This window comes from Crotalus tigris, unplaced genomic scaffold, assembly GCF_016545835.1.
Source record: "Crotalus tigris isolate CLP2741 ecotype Arizona unplaced genomic scaffold, ASM1654583v1 scf7180000017739.2905288, whole genome shotgun sequence".
NCBI lineage: Eukaryota > Metazoa > Chordata > Lepidosauria > Squamata > Viperidae > Crotalus > Crotalus tigris.
Genome location: NW_024096605.1, coordinates 685,225 through 705,777, shown reverse-complemented (window position 1 = coordinate 705,777; position 20,553 = coordinate 685,225). Strand labels below are relative to the sequence as shown.

The 20,553-nt window shown below is 38.3% G+C and overlaps 1 protein-coding gene and 1 long non-coding RNA gene across 6 annotated transcripts in view; one reads left to right on the top strand and one right to left on the bottom strand.

Moving 5' to 3' along the window:
* Positions 1 to 9,193, bottom strand: part of SLC44A3 (solute carrier family 44 member 3) — a 41,239-nt gene extending 32,046 nt beyond the window's left edge. For 2 of the 5 annotated variants that reach the window (XR_005556301.1, XM_039339774.1), the window contains exons 1-6: positions 8,605 to 8,807; positions 6,135 to 6,242; positions 3,601 to 3,743; positions 1,669 to 1,805; positions 1,094 to 1,187; positions 140 to 309 (exon numbers count right to left, since the gene is read on the bottom strand). Coding sequence is in view for 3 of the 5 variants with exons in the window: in XM_039339774.1 (XP_039195708.1) it covers positions 140 to 309; positions 1,094 to 1,187; positions 1,669 to 1,805; positions 3,601 to 3,743; positions 6,135 to 6,242; positions 8,605 to 8,667 (715 nt within the window). In the remaining 2 variants the exon portion in view is untranslated. Of the gene's footprint in view, positions 1 to 139; positions 310 to 1,093; positions 1,188 to 1,668; positions 1,806 to 3,600; positions 3,744 to 6,134; positions 6,243 to 8,604; positions 8,809 to 8,847 lie in introns of those variants that run through there. The other 3 variants (XR_005556302.1, XM_039339776.1, XM_039339775.1) reach the window with 3 other exon arrangements.
* A 53-nt stretch (positions 9,194 to 9,246) lies between these two features.
* The window catches only part of LOC120306477, a 31,639-nt gene continuing 20,332 nt past the window's right edge, over positions 9,247 to 20,553 (top strand). The window contains exon 1 of the long non-coding RNA XR_005556303.1: positions 9,247 to 9,348. This is a non-coding gene — a long non-coding RNA (uncharacterized LOC120306477). The remainder of the gene's footprint in view (positions 9,349 to 20,553) is intronic.

Here is a 20,553-nt window from a genome sequence, read left to right as displayed (position 1 = left end):
TATTTTTCTTCACGGGTAATTTTATCTTTATTTGTTTGAAGGTAACAGAACAAAGTTGCCTATATCCTGTAATGCACTAATAACTTTTTAAAATATAAAAATAATTAATGTTTACATGAAGCAAACAGACTCAACTTACCTAATGAAAGGATGCACAATCCTGTTACTGTATCTCTTCCTGCCATGAGCCCACCCAGAATACGATGAAAGAAATCCACCTCATTTACCACATCTATCAATACAGGTGCGAAATTGGAATAGCATTTGTGGTTCCGCGGAACACATCGATTAAACAGCGGAAAAGATAAGCTGGGATAATTAAAATGTATATATAATAAATGTTAAAAAGTCTAATTACTTTATAAGTTGTTTATGTATTTAGATATACTTATGATTTATATTTTTTCAATTTTTTTTTTAAGATTCTTAAAAATTTTAACTAAGCCTATACTCAGCTCTGGGAAGGTTGGGGGGGATGGAGAGGGAGGGTTGGGGTAGGTGGGTTAGGGTTGTTTTTTGTTTTTTCTCTTTTTTTTCTTTTTTCTTATTTGTAAAAACTTTAAAATTTTCAATTAAAAAAAAAAGTGAACACACTGGAATGAAAGTCGCACCCTCCCTTGTACCTTCACACACTTTCCCCACAGCCTCTCATGCACCTTCCCCTGCACCCCTTCTCTTATCCTCCCCATCGGGTAGCAGCCACTGATTGTCTGAGAGCCTGGGACTTGCAACTTCCTGCTGGCTTTCCCATTGATTTTGGTGTGGGAAGCTGGCAATACGTTTTTTCGCCTAACAATTATAGAACTTAGTGAAAGATGGCAAGTGGACTGCAGAAGTTGCCATCACTAAGCAATATAGTTCCACTGCTAAGTAACGTACACTACTTAGCGACAGAAATTCCAGTCATAATTCCCATTGTAAGTCAAGGACTTTACAATGCAGAGTACTTAGAACAGGCAGAACATTTAAAATATTCCTTCCTTGAAATTATTGAGTTTTGTTCTGAAAAAGAGCAATTTTTCAATGCAGAACTAGTAAACTGAATGCAAAATGTGTTTCATTCTAGGTAAATAATACCCACGGTTGTTCTTACCTTGGTGGCACTGGTAGGGTGGGACAAAGTTCAGAAGCTTTAGATCCATCTATACAACTGCTAGCATTCAAACCATAAACACAAAGGCAAGATCCTACAGAAAACAGAGCCATAAAATAGGTTCATTATCATGTGCAAAGTATTGGAATTATTTTTACTGATTTGTTCCATTTTTTAGGAAAATATAGATCACATTTTATAATTTCTTAAAAGATTAAAGTTTTAGAAAAATTAAAATATAATTAAAAGACGTAAAAATGAAAAAGGGAGAAAGCAGAATGAGTAAATTGGGCAAACTATTCATTACAAAAATCTATATAAATTAATAATTTTAAAACCAATGTTAATTTTTAGAAATGTTAATAAGCAAGATGGCTCTGACCATCTTGAAGAAATTATTCCTTACAATGGCAATAAAATAATGCGCAAGGGCAAAAATTGTTTTCAACCTTGTTTATATGAAGTTTATATAATTTTATTCAATCTTTTATTAAGAAATTATATTTTTATCAGACTTCAAAAGATATATACACAAAACCAAGCATATAAAGGAACCCATATATTTGGTCTCATACCATTGTTATTTGCAAATAGCTGAATATCTTCCAAAGAATTCAGTTGCTCCTGTGGACAGCTTGATACACATAATGCAGTTGATTGGATATTATGGTTTTTTATTTTCAAACCACATGAATTCAAATAGAACACAAATCTAAGGATGAGAGAGAAAAATCGTTATTTAAAAATGAAATGTGCATTTTACTTTACCTACAATTTTCACCTAGGCATCAAAAGCAGATTGTTTTTCGGTTATAAAGGTTTTTATTGAGTTTTATAAGGTTAGGGATGGAATAGGATCGGGATAGGGATTAAGATTCAGGGTAGGGTTAAGATTGGGATTGGGATTAGAGCAGGATTGGGAACAACATTGGGGTTACCCCCCAATATTTTTAAGCTCTAGCAAACAGACTGTTCTCCGGGTACATAGGTTCAGTTAACACTAATTAAGCAGATTGTTTTAAAACTGTAACGAAAAATGGATTTCTATTTAATATGTTGCATACTGCATACTACTGCAATTTTATTCTGACCGATACTGTATATAACATAAACTCTAATATTTTATTAAACAAGAAGATGATTTTAAGACTGAAAGGATTTCCAAGTATACTAGATCTTAGCAAAATATTGTTATAGATCAGTGTTTCTCAACCTTGACAATTTTAATAAGGTGACCAACCGTCCTCCTTTTGGAAAGACAGTCCTCCTTTTTTAGTTCTGTCCTCCCTTGAAAAGTGTCCTCCTAAATGTCTTCCTTTTCCATATACCGTCCTCCTTTTGGGAGGACAGTCCTCCTTTTGGGAGTTCTGTCCTCTCTCAAAAATGTCCTCCTAAATGTCCTCTTTTTGATGACTAATCTGCAGGGCTTTTGTTTCCTCATAGAACGCTCAGAAGGCGTTCCGGGACCTTTTTTTTAATTTTTTCAACTTTTACATCTACTTCCCCTATTGGCTTTCGAATAGGGGGGCGGCTGCAGGGCCAGAGCTGGCGCGGCTGGTGCTTTGCAAGGCGCGGGGCCGGCTCTACGGGGATGCGCAGGGTGGATGGTGGTGCTAGGGGGCAGCTGCAGGGCTGGCGCGGCTGGTGCTTTGCGAGCTGTAGGGCTGGCTCTCCACGGCAGGGTAGCAGTGCTGGCGGGGCGGCTGTGGGCGGGGGCACGGCGGGCAGTTGACCTTCCATGGGCTGCGCCAGCTGGTGGTCTACGCAGTGCTGACCTGCGCTGCCACCATCTCAGCCTGCCCATCTACATGGCCATCCTGGAGTGCCTGGCTCACAACACCTGTCTCCGCCGCCCACCCTCACGCAGTCCAGCCGTGTAGATTTTTGAACAAGTGAGAAATCGAGATTGAATATTGATACTCTAGCTGCAGCACTTGCCGTAAAATTCAATATGAAGGATATTTCTTGTTCAGATATTTCCAATATATTGTTAGAAGATGATACATTGACAAAAAATATTCATTCAATGGAAAAAGTACTCATTTAAATAATTAATAGGCATGTAAGCATAATTACAATATAAAATGTTATTGTTACAAATGTTTTTTATTATGCATTTATCATATTATAGTGTATTCTGTATTATTGTTGCAATAAATACAATGTTTCTTTTATTTACGATATTTTTTTCTTAAATTTATTTGTGTCCTCTTTTTTGTTGTAAAAAAGTTGGTCACCTTAATTTTAAGGCATGTGGACTTCAACTCCCAGAATTCCACAGCCAGCAATGCTGGCTGTGGAATTCTGGGAGTTGAAGTCCACATGCCTTAAAATTGTCAAGGTTGAGAAACACTGTTATAGATAGTTGTGACTTTAGAATATTTATGCATTTTTTCTTTGTGTAAAATACCTGTAGCCCCACCAATTATGGATTTCAGAGGAATCAAATTTCACTTCAAATATAATGGAGGTAAAGGTTAAAATAGTATAAATAATAATCTGCTCACTTTTTGTTTCTCATATCTTGTCCTGACAAAGGTGCACCAACCACAGGTGTGTTCCTCCGACCACAAACATTTCCATAGCTATCATATCCAAATATAAGCCTTTCTGTAGCTCCAGCTGTTACAGCATAGCCTGTTATAAACATCTGTAAGCACATGGACACTACTTTATTCTTGGAATTCACATCAATCTGCCATACTGATATCATTCCTTCTACTGAACATTATGGGTCATCTGTTTCAACCTTTAAGAATATTTATGATTCCTTTATAAGGCAATTATGTCAAGTGAAGTATTTATCAGAAGCTGTAACAAGCCACTTAATGACTTCAGTAGCTGATAAGATCAGCCTAAAGAATCCCAGATAATCACAAACAGCAAAATTACTGACAACTGGATTCTCAACTATTTCCAGGAGTCAGTGATTATACTGAAAAACAGTTTTGCTTTACATACTTGTTACTGTTTACAATTCCATAGAGAAGAAAATAGAGAGGAAGGATAACAAAATGTTCTGCTTACAAATATAGGGGGGTGTACGATAAAGTTGAAACATTTTCTTCTCTGCTTATATGGAGAACTTTAACATATCAGGAAAGACAAAGATTATTTATTGATACCCATAAAATCTCTTCTCCAGATAAAAAGAGAAATAAAATGTTCAGATTAGTAACCAGCACCAGTTTAACGGAAAGTGACAGACTGATTTTTCTTTCCATTCCCGAGCTTGTCCCAAACATGACATTAAAATTACTAATAAAGGAAAATATCTCTTTTATTGGTAAATTTAAGCGGGGAACAGCACAGTGGAGACGGCTGATGGAGTAACAAGAAATCCCACCTCCCCATCTTGCCCTCATGTGTCCTTGGTTTTTAATTCTTGCTTTTAATTTATTTATGTTTTAGCATATACATTGCTAGACGGTTTAAGACTCCCAGAGTTACCTTTACCCAAACTAGGCAACATCATCAGTGCTAGTTAGAAGTAGGGTTTGCTTTCAGTTTATATTCTAGTGCAGAGGTGTCAAACTGCCGGCCCATAGGCCGGTTTCATCATACCAGAGCCGTGCCCACCCCATTGCCGGCAATGGTGAAAAAGCTCCGATATATTGCGTGACATCACATGATGTCGTGAGTTTGACATGTCTGTTCTAGTGGCTTGCCCTGTCAGCATTGGGGGGGAGGGACAGGCTTAAAGGTTCTTTGGTTGGGCCAGGGGTAGGCAACCTTGGCTCTTTTATGACTTATGGACTTCAACTCCCAGAATTCCTGAGCCAGCTGTTGGGTTGGGCTGTTTATTGTTAGCTTGTTTAGCTGTTTCTTGATTGGGATATTGTTTACATGATTGTTGCTCTGATGTTAATTTTGGAGTTAATTAAAGTGTTTTCATTAGGTCTTCTGACTGCTAGTTGATGTTCACAGATGCATTCTGTCAGTCTTCTGTCTGTTTGTTCTACGTAGTGGCTGCTGTAACATTACACTATATGTTGTAGTTGACTTGTTTTTTTCTTCTTCTAGGGCTGCAGGGTCTTTTGGTTTACTCAGGATGTTTTGAAGAGCTTTAGTTGGCTTGTGTGCTATGCTGCTTCCATGTGGTTGCAGTTAGAAGACATGATGAAAGCTCTTTGATTTCAAAACATTTGGACAGACTTAACCATAGCTTCAATTGAGAAACTGTGAGCGTCCCAGACCAAGCCAAGTCTAAAAACGCTAGGGAATTTCTAGAAGCCTGACATACTTATGACAAATTAGCCATCAATAGACACATAGACATAAACAATATCTATTTACTATCTATATGCAAAAGAGACAATCAGCAAGCCAAAAAGGGAACAAAAACACTAAAACACTTTCCCATGGGCAATCAGGACCCAAATGAGCATAGATTAACTCCAAAATAAACTGAGAGCAAACTAACTAGCACTGATGATATTACCTAGTTTGGGTAATGAAACATCTGCAAAAAATAGCCAAGCTTAGAAAGGACTAAGGACCCCTGATCTTATAATTATTCTAGATCAGGGGTAGGCAACCTTGGCTCTTTTATGACTTGTGGACTTCAACTTCTAAATTCTCCAAATTCTGGGAGTTGATGTCCACGAATCATAAAAGAACTAAGGTTGCCTACTCCTGTTCTAGACTATAAGAATCTGGGAGAAAGGGAAGGAACTCTTACTAAAAAGGATTAAACAATCTAATGTCAAATTTGTTTTCCCTATATCTATATCCATATATATAGCAATTTGGCAATGAATTGGGTCTACTGGCAAACAACACAACTATTTTCTTAAGAGAAACATATTCAACTGCAGTAAAATACTGAAACAGCTAGGTTACTGCATCCTGCTATAATATAACCAATAGACAGTAGCAAAACCAGTTTAAAATATATTGCAAAATTTTGCTTCCAGAGAAATTTATATGCTCAAAGATCACCCACTGCAGTTGAAGAAATATTTTATCAGATTATTCACTAACAATTTCAATCACATCTCATTCTTTTCAACACATTTATTTCAACGGGAACTCTACTTACCAAGCCTGCCCAAAAGAGGAAAAATATTATCAACCAAAATTTATCTGTGCATTTCCTATGTATCAATGGTCGCCACTTTCTTGATTCAGGAAATCTATCTTCAGAAACCTAAGATAAGGATATATTTTAAGGTAGGATATATTTTAAAATTCATTAAACAATACATCTTTTGTATGCCATCCAATGGATAGATATTGGTCACTCAATTTAATCTGCACAAAGCAGACAAGCGTCAGATTATAATAATTTTAGTTTAATCTGTATCAAGCACACAAGATTATAAACTTAAATGTTAAGGGTATTAACAAAAAAAAATAACTTTGAGTCCCTAAATGAACTGGAGGAATTACCTCAAGAAGTAACTTCTCTAATAGTTATCCTATATTTTAAGATTTTTGTATAAGGTCCTTATCTCTCCTGCCAATTGAAGCGTGCTATATGGTTTTAAAAGAAAATAATCTTCAATAGGAATATCCTTGACTTCTATTGTAATTGAGATGCTAAACTTTTGCTGCAGATTTTACCAATAATAATTTTTTACAATTCATACAATGCATTCTAGCGGATTTGTTGTATGCCTTAAGAAGTGCTGTTTGGATATGTAATATATATATAAATGATCGATGGACATGGTTACTTACAACCTTTTGTTGTACCATAAGGCTAAGTAAAGCATCAAAATACAAGCATGTACACAGCAAATATTTTGCTTTTCTCTCCTGCAAAGTAGCAGTGCATGTGTATGCATGCAGAGACACATGGGAAGTACTTCTAAAGCAGCCTTACAAAACAAGTGACTGCTATAAAGCTTCAAAGAGTTTCTGTTGTTGTTCCTACTCCTGCATATTGCAAAGCACCTCTTTCAAATACTATGAACAGCTTTACTGTATTGCATAATTGTTCATTATATGTTACTGAAACAAACAAGAACTTACAAGTAGTCCTTGACTTATGACCACAGTTGAATCCAAAATTTCTGCTGCTAAGCAATACAGTCAAGTGAATTTTGCCCTATGTTTTGGTCTTTCTTAACACAGTTGTTAAAAGTCACTGCAGTTAAATCAGTAACACAGTTGTTAACTGAATTTGGCTTCCCCATTGACTTCACTTGTCAGAAGGTTCCAAAAGGTGATCACATGACCTCCAGTTGCCAGTTGCTAAGTGCCTACAGGGATACTGCAAAGGTTGTAAGTGTGAAAATGGTCATAAATCACTTTTTCAGTGCTGCTGTAACTTCAAATGGTCACTAAACAAACGGTTGTAATTTGAGGACTATCTGTAATCTTAAAACAGCATTCTCTAGGACTCAACTGATACGACATCAAAAGATATTGTAAATAAAATTACAGCAATTATATTGCACGTAAATGTTTTGACTAATATAAAGTTTCAGGGCAAATCACTCCATGCCACTCATGACCCCAAAGAGCTAGAGACCCTGGTTCAGACTTCTCTTTATTTTTATTAATTTATTAAATTTATATGATGTCCACCTCATTCTGAAAAGCAACTCTGGGCGGCTTACAATTAAAATTTAGCTATGGGGCTCTTGGTGCTCTCTAAGCTTGATTGTTTTCTTGCAGAGGTTTCATTACCAATCTAGGTAATTTCATCAGTGCTAGAAGGGAGTGAAGTTTGCTCTCATTTTATATACTCTCCAGACCACTTCTACCAACACTGACAGGGCAAGCCATTAGTATATAAAATGAGAGCAAACTCTACATCTTACTAGCACTGTTGACATTACCTAGTTTAGTAATGAAAGAAAACAACCCAGCTCAGAGAATACCAAGGACCCCGCAAATACTACAAATATTCTCTTATATCCGTAAAATAAGAAGGTAACTTGAGGCTAGTCACTAACTCTCAATAAAACTAACTATGGGGGAAACGTGGATTACAGAATGTGATTTCCAACATTTTTAACTCTTGCAGAAAGCATGGGATAGGCCCTTAATGGATAAATAAATAAGCTACACAGGTCATGATCTGACTGAAGCAAGAGTAAATGTTTACCAATTACATTATTTTTATACCGTCCCTCCCCCCCCAATAAAAGAGGACAAGGCAGTGTAGACGGTACTTCTTCATTCTATCAGCACAATTTCGCCAAAACGATTAGTCTGACCACTAAGGATGGATCCAATGCCATTCAGTGATTATTACAGCTCAATGGGACCTAATCACAGATCCACTGAGGTGCAAGGAGCCAGGGCAGGGCAGGGCAAGGCAAGGCAAGGCAGGGATCCTTCTTTAAGAATCCCTGAAAAATAATCGATCTTTGCTAATCGCACCCACTGACATACGGAGAACTCTGCTTTTCCCCACATTGCAACTCCCCCCCCCCTCAATTTGCAAACCGAATTGAGTTCCCTTGCAAAACCAAGTGGGGCTCGTCCCTTCCTCCCGCGCTACAAATGCACAAGAGGAAAAAAAACCTCCCCGTGGAAAGAGGCCTCGTTACATGCACCTGTCGGCTTGGGAGGCACCGCAGTCCGCTTTCGCAGGCAGTGCCGCCTCCGCGCGTAACCATGGGGGAAGAAAACGCGACTTTCTCGTTGGCGACGTCCCGGGCTGCTGCCAAGCGGCCGAAGCCGTCTTTTCCTCTCAGACCTGCCCCAGAAGTTTTTCCTGCAACGGTGAGGGGGGGCACTACCCCATCCCGCCACCCCTCGAAGCTCCCCTCAAGGAAACGGCGCGCTTGGTCTCTTACCGTATACTCGCCTCTGTAGCACGCCATGCTGCTCCCTCCCCTCCCAGCTCCGCCGCCTTCGGCGCTGGGATAACTTGGGCGGCTCCTTCCTGCTTTGCCAGCTCCGGGAAGCCAGGCCCGGAGGGCCAGGTCGGCCGCGCTACAGCTGGGCGCGGACTACGGGTCTAGTCAAACTATCCCAGGCTCCGGCTAGCGCGCTGCCCTCCCGGTCCGCAAACCGGCACTGAAGGGCTGAAGCGCCGCCCTGCAGAGTCGCAGCGCGCCTTTGCACCCGGGTTTCTCCGCGAGCCTTGTCTTTGTTTGCCTTGCTGAGAACAAGGTGTTCGCGGCGGGTGTTGCGGCGGCACCCGGGAAGGAGCGGAGTTTTTTTTACCACAACTCCGCGTTCCAGGGAGAGGCGGGGACCTTAGAGCCCGCTTGTCCCGCCGCCGCGAGATGGACGGCACGTAAATGTCACACATAACTAAGAATAAATGGGACCTTCTTGGCGAAGGACAGAAGGTAACACGCTTCCCGTTCTCGTGATTGGACTTTAACGTGTCTTTCGTCGGCGAACAGTGTGAGTGTGTGTGTGTGAGAGAGAAAGAGAGATTGCAGCACCTTTTTTACCCCCCCTCCCCGTGCAAGCGACGGAAAAAAGAAATGCCCACCCAGTTAGTAAAGAAAATCCTCTCATAGCCTAATAAGCACTTTTTATTGCACCCTGGGTGAAAACAGGTATTCTGACACCGTGAAGGTGGGCAAGAGAGAAGGAACGAGAGCCGCCAGAGCTACGGAGTTATTCCTCTTGAATAGTTTTGTAGTCCTGTCGTTACTCTTGTAATGGGGGAAGGGGAGAAAGTCTGCTCTGGACGCTTATACAGCTGCCTATGTGCCTTCTAATCTTTTTAGTTCGCTTAGTGACCTTCGAAGTTGCAAAGGCACTGAAAAAAGTCACTTAGTTGACCATTTTCACACTTAACGACTGTTTGCAGCATTCCCATGTGATTTACATTGGGATGGTTGACAACTGACTCACCTTTCTGATGGTTGCAGTGTCCTGGGGTCATGTGATTAGCTTTTGCAACCTTCTGGCAAGCAACGGGAAAACCAGATTCATTTTAACAACTGCAGTGATTCACTTAACAAATGTAGCAAGAAAAGTCATAAAATGGGGCAAAACTCATTTAACAAATTTCTCCCTTAGCAACACAAATTTTGGGCTCAGTTGTGGTCATAAGTCGAGGGCTACCTGTACTTATTTTTATTTATATCCTGCCTTTATTATTTTTATAAATAATTCAAGGCAGTGGACATATCTATTATTCCTTCCTCCTATTTTCCCCACAACAACAATCCTATGAGATGTGTTGGACTGAGAGAGAATGATTGGCCCAAAGTCACCCAATCGGCTTTCATGCCTCAGGCAGGACTAGACCTCACAGTCTCCCACTTTCTAGCCTGGTGCCTTAACCATTACACCAGACTGGCTCACTTTTAATGCCTCCCTATTAGAATAGTCCTTGCAGTTTTCTTGGCAAGTTTTTTTTTCTGGAACTGGTTTGCCATTGCCTCCTTCCTAGGGCTGAGAAAAAAATGACTGGACCAAGGTCACCCAGTTGCCTTTGGTCTCCTGGTTTCTAATTTGGTCAGTAACCACTACACCAAACTGGCCCTCTGTTCTAATCTTAGCTTCTAATGTTATTTTCAAGTTTGGCAGGAAAACATTTCCCACCAGAATTATTCCCACTATACCTCTGCACTTGGAATAAAAAGCATCCTAGTTAAATTTGGCTCCTAATGACTTGACGGACATATCCATGTAGTTTGAATGTGGGTCGCCATTGCCTTCTTAAAACAAAATGCTCATAAGTCAAGCTCAACTTCTATAGTTTTATTAGGACTGTACAGAAGGGAGGTGTCATTGCCTTTCTCCAGGGATCTTCTCGCAATCTATGCTACAGGTTTGGACATTCCATATAACTAGGGATGATCCTGCTTAGGCTTTGAAATTGGGCAGTTTTGACTAGGAGCTGCAATCTGTTCAGTTTGTCACCTTTGACTGGGATGATGATGCTATTCACCTCTTACTGCAAAATGTATCTGAATGGATGACCCTCTTTTCCAGTCCTATTTTCTTTTTTGCTTATCCCACGCCCACCCCACATACATCTATATTTTGGCACTTTCTAAAATGTTTCTCCCAGAACACCATGCCATTTGGGCTATATAATGGTTTCTGAAATGCTGATATTTTAGCCTTGTTATAAGCAGTACAGATAGTCCTTGACTTATAATCCCTCATTTAGTGCCATTGGAAGTTACTGGAAAAAGTAACTTGCGACTGTCCTCGCGCATACAACTTTACTTGGATTTATTTTTAAAAAATTGGTAGATCAAACCCTGTGTTTGGAGATGGGATTTTGAAGTATAATGCTCTTTTTTAAAAAACAAAGAATATACTCCCAATTTTAGAAGACCATGGCTTTTTCCCATGGTCACGTGATTGCATTTTGAGTGCTGGATAACCAGATCATATTTATGGCCATTTGCAGCATCCTGCAATCTCTTGAGTACAATCTATGATGTGTTTTTTTGCCAGATACCAATGTTTACTTCCAGTTTCCAGCAAAAACAGCCATTGTGAACAATGAGTTCGTTGAACAACCACAGTGTTAGCTTAATGACTGTTGCAAAAAAAGTTTTAAAATTAGGTTGGTCACATGATGACCTGCTTAATAAAAAGTATGACTTATGACCATAATTCTGGGCTTAATTATGGTTGTAAATCACAGACTACTTATAGACAAAATGGTGAGGGAAGCCTAGAACATTTTGGTTCTTGCAAGCTTGATCAATTTTTTTTAAAAAAAATGTCATCACCCTTCTCGATAACTTACACAGTTTGAGAATTCCTCCATCTACTTGGATTCTGCATAATGCTTTCTAAAGTTTATCTGTCTAAACATCACAACTGACTTTACTTATAATTGCATTTATCACTGGAAGCTTTTCTGAAAAAGTTAAATTCTAAAAAGCAAAGAAAGGAAAGTGTTCTACAGTTTGAAATTATGCAATGTGATTGTGAAAGCACTTAAAACTTGTAGATTTCTCCCACTCCAGAGCTGGGATCTGTCTTGTCAAAACACCCTCCCAGAGTAACATTAAGATGTATATTTATGACTCAAAACTTGATGAAGTACATTTTCTTTTACTGAACTTTGACCTCATGTAAAAGAAAGAGCCGGTCCTAGAACATTCAAACTGCAATCTGGTTATAATTTCTTTCCGGCTAAGAGTAAAAGTACAAATCTAAGTTATGCACTGCTTGTTATAACATTAATCTTTGCAGTAGGAAGTAAGGTAGCAAAACAATTATGTCTGTTTAACATCAAGTTGCTAATCGTTCATGCAATTTAAGTAGAAACTAAAATTTTGCCAATTATAAAATTAAACATACTTCATAACAAAACTGTTTTGATTAATATGCATTAATTTTTATGTGGGTTTTATGACTATAATATATACTATAATATCTACATCACGTGTTCTGTAGTGCAATCCTACATTCTTAGGAAAATGAGATTGCACACTACCCAGAATCCTTGTTTGAAGGAGATGAGCAGTTCAAACATATGAAAAATCAATGAATACGTAAATAAAATGGAAAATGTTTTTCTTTGTTTCTGAGTAAGACAAAAAAAACCCCCAAAGATTTAAAAGAAAATAGAAAAGGCTTAATACTGGGAACAGTGGAAGGAAAAAGAAAAAGATGACCAGCATCAAGATAGATAGACTCAGTTACACTGGCAATAAGTATACAATTTGGAGATTTGAAAGAACAGATTAGGGACAGGTTGTCATGGGAAAAATCACAGTCAAAAATGACTTCATGGCACATAATAATAATGAGAAGGAGAAGGAGAAGAAGAAGAGAAAAAACTGGAGAAAATCATAAAATATAAAGACCTGCAGATAGAAATAGAATGAGTGCGACAAAAGAAAGCAAAGATAGTACCAAAGATAGACTCCTTGGGGGCAATCCCAAAACTTCTGGAGCACCAATTGAACAGCATCAGCATGGACAAAATCATCATCAGTCAATTGCAAAAGGCAACTTTACTGGAACTGTGACAATCCCTTTAACATCATCAAATAACAACATCTGTCCCTCCCAAGTCCTTAGGAAGGACTCAGTAGGTGAATAAAAATGCCAAATCCAGTTGAAACATTCAGCTGACAGTACAGTTGAACCATAATGAATAAATAACAACAGTGGTTATTAGCACACACTGTATCGTACCAAAAAATGTAGGACAGCACTTAGAAAATCTGTGCATTGATAACATTTATGTCTGTCAGTTACAGAAGGCCATTCTGTTTGGATGTGGAGATATACTATGCCAATATATTATGACATCTTAATTTCTTGGGAAGAGCTTAATGTGTATGAAGGCTAACACCAGCTAAAGAACTGACAGCTGTGATTTCACATTGTGTATATTATAATAAAAGGTAAATGCAGCCTAATATCCATTGAAATTTATGGAAATATAGCTATACATAAAAATCAAGTTGATACCTACTGTTTCTGGATTCTGCACAGAACATTTCATGATTACAAGCTTTGAATTAATAACGTAAGCTAGTGAAATGAAGTGAAAATATATGAAATATTTTCATGTTAAAAACATGCCTCATTCTGACTCAACTTTGTAGAAAACTGGATATTTCTAAAGGTGCACTTTTATGTAAAAGTAATTATTACTATGCTGTTTATTAGAATATGTTTCTGCCAATGCCATTATGTTGAGGTCTTTCATTTGTATCTCCAGCTAGATAAAAGTATGTTGAAAAACTCATAGGTTTTGTAAACATTTGTATTTTGGGTTTTCTTCCACAAGGTGGTGCTATCTATCACAGAATATATAGTTGTTTAACTAGGTTGGCAAAAGAAAACAGGAAAAGTTTTTATATCACTATAGAATTAGGGACTATGTTCAAGATATTTAGAAAGGTTTGCAAAGGGAAACAAATTCATTTTGCTAACAGATGCTGGTCTATGATAGATTTCCTGATACAACCCATGGTCCATAATCTGGCATTGAATTAAATAGACATATTTAATTGTGTTTTTGATTCTCCTGAACAGTTATTTGAAACTAATTTTCTATTTGCCTCTAAGTTCTGACTAATGGAAGGAATTTAAAATGTTGATGTCTTTCATAGAATTTTGAAAACTTGTCCCCGATTTTATTTGCCAGGTTGTTTTCGAATCTGTAAATATCACAGCAGGTGGTAGCAAGAAAGTTCAAGCATAGTTTTGATTTGGAGAAAATTCCCAAGTAAGTTTTATGACTGAAAAGGAAATGCTTCAGCAGGAGTCACTTTGGCAAACACAGAATGTTAGGGTTCAAGGTTTTATTAGTAATGTAATTTATGCAGAAGAATTTTATATAAGCATGTGGGCAGTAATCCAATATTGAAAGTGCCTTCAAGGAACTACAAGAATCTGAGACAGCGAGCTGCTTGTCCTTCAAAGTCCTCATCTCTTTGGAACTTGAAATTCTGAACATGTTCATATTTTGTTTGCAAAATAGGTATTCAGTATATTAAGAGGTAGTGAAATTGCTCCATAACGTCTGCCCTAACGTTAGGTTACTGATTATCTAATTGTGTCCAGATGACTGTGCATAGAGTTGTGGATGTCTGCCAAAAGCATTTAGGCTTTATACCCTGATGGAAGCTTAAATGGGCAAAGTCTGACAGAACATACCAAACTATGAACATGCAGTCTTTCCTGGGATTACCTTTGCAGAATTGCCTATGATCTCAGAAAAAGATGCTGCTCTTGCAAACAGAAGCTACATTCATGGTCTTCATGTTTTGAAACGTGTTTTTGGAACTGAATTCAAAATATTGTGCAGGTCTCAAATGTGCTCCACATAATTTTCCCTTTTTGCAGATAGCATGCAACTACCATAATCCTGGCATAACAGTCTCTACAGTGGCTACAAAGTAAATAAATAGTCTTTTGCACATGAGAGGAACTGTGTTCCAAGCAAGCTAAGAGGTTTGGGTTTCTGTTTCTCATTTAATAATAATAATAAAGTAAGAAGGGACCTTGGAGGTCATCTGGTCCAACTCCCTGCTCAGGCAGGAAACCCTATACCATTTCAGACAAATGGCCATCCAGTCTCTTCTTAAAAACTTCCAGTGTTGGAGCATTCACCACCTCTGGAGCAGGTTGTTCCACTGGTTAATTGTTCTAACTGTCAGGAAGTTTCTCCTTAGTTCTGGGTTGCTTCTCTCCTTGATTAGTTTCCACCCGTTGCTTCTTGTCCTGCCTTCAGGCGCTTTGGAAATAGCTTGACTCCCTCTTCTTTGTGGCAGCCCCTGAGATACTGGAACACTGTTATTATGTCCCCCCCGCATCCTTCTCTTCATTAAACTAGACATACCCAATTCCAACAGCCGTTCCTTGTATGCTTTAGACTCCAGTCCCCTAATCATCTTTGTTGCTCTTCTCTGTACTCTTTCTAGAGTCTCAACATCTTTTTTACATTGTGGTGACCAAAACTGGATGCAGTATTCCAGTGTGGCCTTACCAAGGCATTGTAAAGTGGGATTAACACTTCACGTGATCTGATTCTATCCCTCTATTAATGCAGCCTAGCACTTTGATACTGTACTCCATTAACTGCTATCACCTTTGTTTCTAGAAGTCCATCATGTCAATACCCATTTTAAAGCTGAAAACATTAAATGTGAAGAGAAGTCAATACGCATGTAGATGACAGGTAGTTCCCAACGTAAGTCGTTAAACAAATGGCTGAAAGTTGAGGACTATCTATAAATATAGCTGGGGGACAAGTGAAATGCAAATCTGTACCCCTGGAGACAGGAACTTTCTGTCAATCCCTAAAGACTGCTCTCTCTCTCCCTCCCTCTCTTTTTCTCTCTCTGAATGCAAGTTGGAAGCTAAGCGAAGTTTAGTATGCAGAGGTGGACATGGGAAAGTGACCTAGAAAAAAAAGCCAAAATGGGCTGCCCAGGGCACACCAGCCACTCGCACATTCTCTGGCTATATCCACGATGCGGGACAAGGAGTTCTTGTCTGGTAATTGAGTAGGGCTTCTGTAAGCCAGCACCTAAATCAATAAGTATTCATCTCAAAGGAATGCAGCTGAACTGGACAAGGACCAGCTATTGGTGGCTGTTTGTTAATAAGTAAGAAAACAAAAAGGCGAAAGAGGTCCCGTGCTTTAATGATTTTCATTCTTAGAAACAAATTTCCCCTTTTTATTTTTCCCTAAGTCTATTCATCCAGTGTCTTTTCGCACATTAAAAAAAATGGAAAATTCGAAGCGGTATCTTAGCTTATAAAACATTTGTATCAATAGAAGCACCACATACCATCCGGTAAACACTGTGATTACAGATTTTCCCCTGAAGGAGCCAGCACAGGGTAGCTTTAATCTGTAATAGAATTAGACGATTTTGGTTATCTATTTAGCACTTTCTTGAGAAGTACTTCTTAAGTTTTTCCATTTCTGAAAATGGAACTGAACTTAAAATTCAGGAACAATGGTTAGAATGTCATATTTGCTAAACAAACAGGAACTCGCAGGGGTAGGAAAAGGTCACTTAAGAGTCAAGATTAATGAATAAAGAATGTAACCACTCTGGCCCTCCTAAAAATTACTGTTTCCCCAGGCTATTGTTTCAGCAGGTAGACTAATCTCCGATCCAGATACAGTACCTGAGCAGAGTAGGGGAAAATCTTTCTAAACAATTACTTAGAAGAATCTTTTCTTCCTTAGCAACCAGTCTCCTGATAGAGATCGGCAACAAAGTCCTACTTGAGATTAAATGTGTGGGTCTGAACTGGAATGTGGTGATTCAAGTTAATTAGAATCTTGGTAGTGGAAGTTTCTCAATCATTTTCAAGCCCCTTCCATTCTCTGTTAAAGGTAGTCCTCGACTTAACGACCACAACTGAGGCCAAAATTTCTGTTGTTAAACGAGACATTTGTTAAATGGGATTTGTGCCATTTTACAACCTGTCTTGCCACCGTTGTTAAGTGAATCACTGCAGTTGATAAGTTACTAAGTGAATCTGACTTTCCCATTGATTTTGCTTGTCAAAAGGTTGCAGAAAGTGATCACATGACCTTGGGACACAGGAACGGTCATAAGTATGAACCAGTTGCCAAGCATCTCAGTTTTGATCACATGATCATGGGGCTGCTCCAAAGATCGTAAGTGTGAAAAATGGTCACCTTTTTTCAGTGCCGTTGTAAATTTGAATGTTTACTAAATGAACTGTTATAAGTGGAGGACTACCTGTATAATCAATACTTATTGTAAGAGGCAAGGACTTACCTATTCAATCAGTTCTTTGTTGCTATGCTTTTTGATATTGTGATTTTGTCCTATTTTCTGAAAATGCTGTTTATTTCGTATGAAGGATAAGTAAAAAAATCTATGGCAAGATGGGCAGCATAGAATATAAATAAATAATAAATATTTTTACTCTGTATTATAACTCTAATAGCAAATAAATGCAACTATAGGGAATAAATTAAATCTCATTTCCTACAATATAGTTATTCTCAACAAAATCTTCCCCAGCTTCTTGTTAGTGGTTCTATGGAAAGGCAGAGTTAAGGACCTTGTACAACACTTGTAATGTTCTGTCCTGCCCTCTAGGATTCATTCAGGATGGTTCAATTTCAGTGAAGTTGGTTGTTGTAATGCAATCAGGATTCATTCAGGGTGATTCAACTTCAGTGAAGTTGGTTGTTGTAGTACTAAAGATGCAATCAGGGATCATGGTCAAATCCCTGGATGCTTTACAGGTGTTCTTTATCACTCACATTTGAGAAGGGAGGAAAGAACAAATGCCTACAATTGGATTTTGTTGGACTATCTATAAAAAAAGTGTACAAGGAATCAACTCTAGTTCTACTTCCAGGCATTTCTTCTCAAAAAGTCAAGTCCATATCTTGACTATTGGCATTTTTGTCAAAGGATATCGAAATTTGGGGAAAGGTATGCTGGGGGGCACACTTTTTAGAAGTTGCCACCAAACTATATAGTTTTTAGTTTGGCATAATAGTAGTAGTAGTAGTAGTAGTAGTAGTAGTAGTAGTAGTAGTAATAATATTGTTAAATATAGTTGAAGTGCAGAAATAGTATCAGTTGTATTTAATTACTTAAATCAAATTTATGTCCATGTGCAGCACTTGTCTTCTCTTTTCCTCAGAAAAATAGCACCAAAAGTTATACACTTCTATTTACTGTTTTTGCAGTGGGATGTCAAGATGAGGATCATGGTACAATGCAGTAGGCATTCTGAAAAACTTTACCTGGCTTCAGTTATCTATGCCTTAATGTAATATGTCCATGCCTTAACATAAATTACTGCTTTATGCTGTATGTTAAATCACGTCCTCCTTGCTATAGTTCCAAATATTTTGGACTATAACCCTCATTCCCAGTCAGCAACATCGCTAGCCCAGACTGGGGAAGGCTGCTATATTTGCTTACATATGAATGCAATCTAGACGCTTCAGTTTAGAACAAAGTAGGTGTGAATGAGACTAAATAGAAATAATATTGTAGAGAAGCAAAAACCTTATCATTTTGCATTGCTAATTTTTCATACTGTTTAATTTACTGGTGAATATTAGCTTTGCGTGTTTCTAACAAGTACTCATTTTGGAGTCTGTGTGATCATGAATGGTGCTATTACACCATATATTTTACAAGACATCTATCCAGAGAGTAAGATTTTCTAAAGAGGAAGCGCTTGCCTGCAACATAGCGTGCTTTTTAATAGATATATTATTTTTGGCAACAGGATGTTGCATAGTTTTTTAAACAGCATGTTAACCCATGGCAGAACTTTAAAGCGATGGGTACTGCATTGCCACAGTCTTGGTTAAATCATCAGAAAATGACGTTGATAAACTCGTGAGAAAATTCTGAAAGGCAGTAATAACCTAATAACCCCCCTGGACTCTGTATTCTTAATCATACTAAAGTTTATTATGAAGGAAATCACCCCATTATGGGAAATGACTGGCCTTCACGAACTCATTCACCTATGCAAAATGTTAATCATGGGATTTTCCCCCATACCTTCTGCACAGGTTGCCTACTTTTCTACTCATTGGAAAGGCTATCACACAACTGCAAATGCAGGACAGCTGCTTCCTCGTTATGAAGGAGGGGGTCCAGAAACAAGGGTGGGATGGAGAGCTTCCATTAGTCATGGTTCTGAAACATTATTCTGTCAAATGGAGAAATTCCAGTTTCTTTGTAGAGAGAGGATTCAAAAGGAATTTGTTAGCTTGAACACTCTTCTCTTATCTCCTGATCTCAAGAATTTTCCTGGAATCCTCAGTGAAGCAGAAGGGAAGGTGGGAACATCTCCCTCGTTTGTGCATCACATTCTCTACTTTGAAGTCCTGGTTTCTTTTTGTTTTTTTTTCTCTCCCTCAGCCCAGCTAACTCTTCACCTGACCTCATCTCCTTTCTCTCCCCAACTTTATGTCCCCCCCCCCAATTTCTTCCCCTCACACTATCTCCATTCTGATTTCTTTGCTATTTCTGAAAGAATGATTTGTATGCATACATGCAAATAGCAAATGAATTTTACAAATCTTATTTTATTGGCAAATATGGTTATTCCGTTTTCAAGTACAAGTAGTTCTCGACTTATGACTGTAATGGAGCCTGTCATAAATCATGATGGTTTTAAGCAAACGTTATGTGATTAGACATTAAGTGAATCAACGTGAACGTTAAGTGATTTTATGGTCATTGCTCACTATGGGGCATTTTTGCTAAAAAAATTGAAATAAACGTCTCTTTGGTAAAAATGTCATAAATTGCAGTCACATGACTTTTGAATAGATAGAATATCCTAGTGTTCTTCATTAGGAGCATAAGAAATCTGTTAATTGAAATGAACACAAAAGTAAGGACATCCAAAGGCCATGTTGGCAGTTGGCTATGAGACTTTTGGTCTAACACATTTGATGGACCTCAGGTGAAGATGCTAAATTGTACTCAAATAATGTAATTTAGGTATTGTGTAATGCAGTAATGTTTATGTATTATGTTATTTACAATTGTGAGCCAGTTTCCTGCAGTGGTCTGGACTAAAAATTGGGAGAGGGTGATCCTAAGCCTGTCTAAGTGATCTTCTCAATCCTGAGAAGAAGGCAAGCCCCTTCTGAAAATGATACCAAGAAAACTGCTTGCATTTGCCAACTTGGCGGCCAGGAGTCAAGATCAGCTGGAATCATCATCATTGTCATCATCATCACCACTGATGAACACAGATTCAATGAAAAGAGTTTTTATTACGAGTTAGATGCCTTCCGTTTATTTTGCCTCTTGACCTCAATGGAATATCATTTCTGAAATTACTTAGTTGTAATATTCAGTAACAGCTTAGACTTTTCCTCTCATATTTGCCCAATCTCTTCTGAAACATTCTTTGGGACAAATCAGAACAAATAATAATCTTATTTTAAGGACTATAACAGAGGAAGATTTTCATTGGCACTACAGCACAAAGTAAGCAAGCAGTTATTCTCTCTCTCTCTCTCTCTCTCCCTCCCTCCCTCCCTCCCTCCCTCCCTCCCTCCCTCTTCTCCCGTTATCAATCTAATGGCAGAAAGTGAAGAGGAACTAAAAGGCTTTTTGATGAGG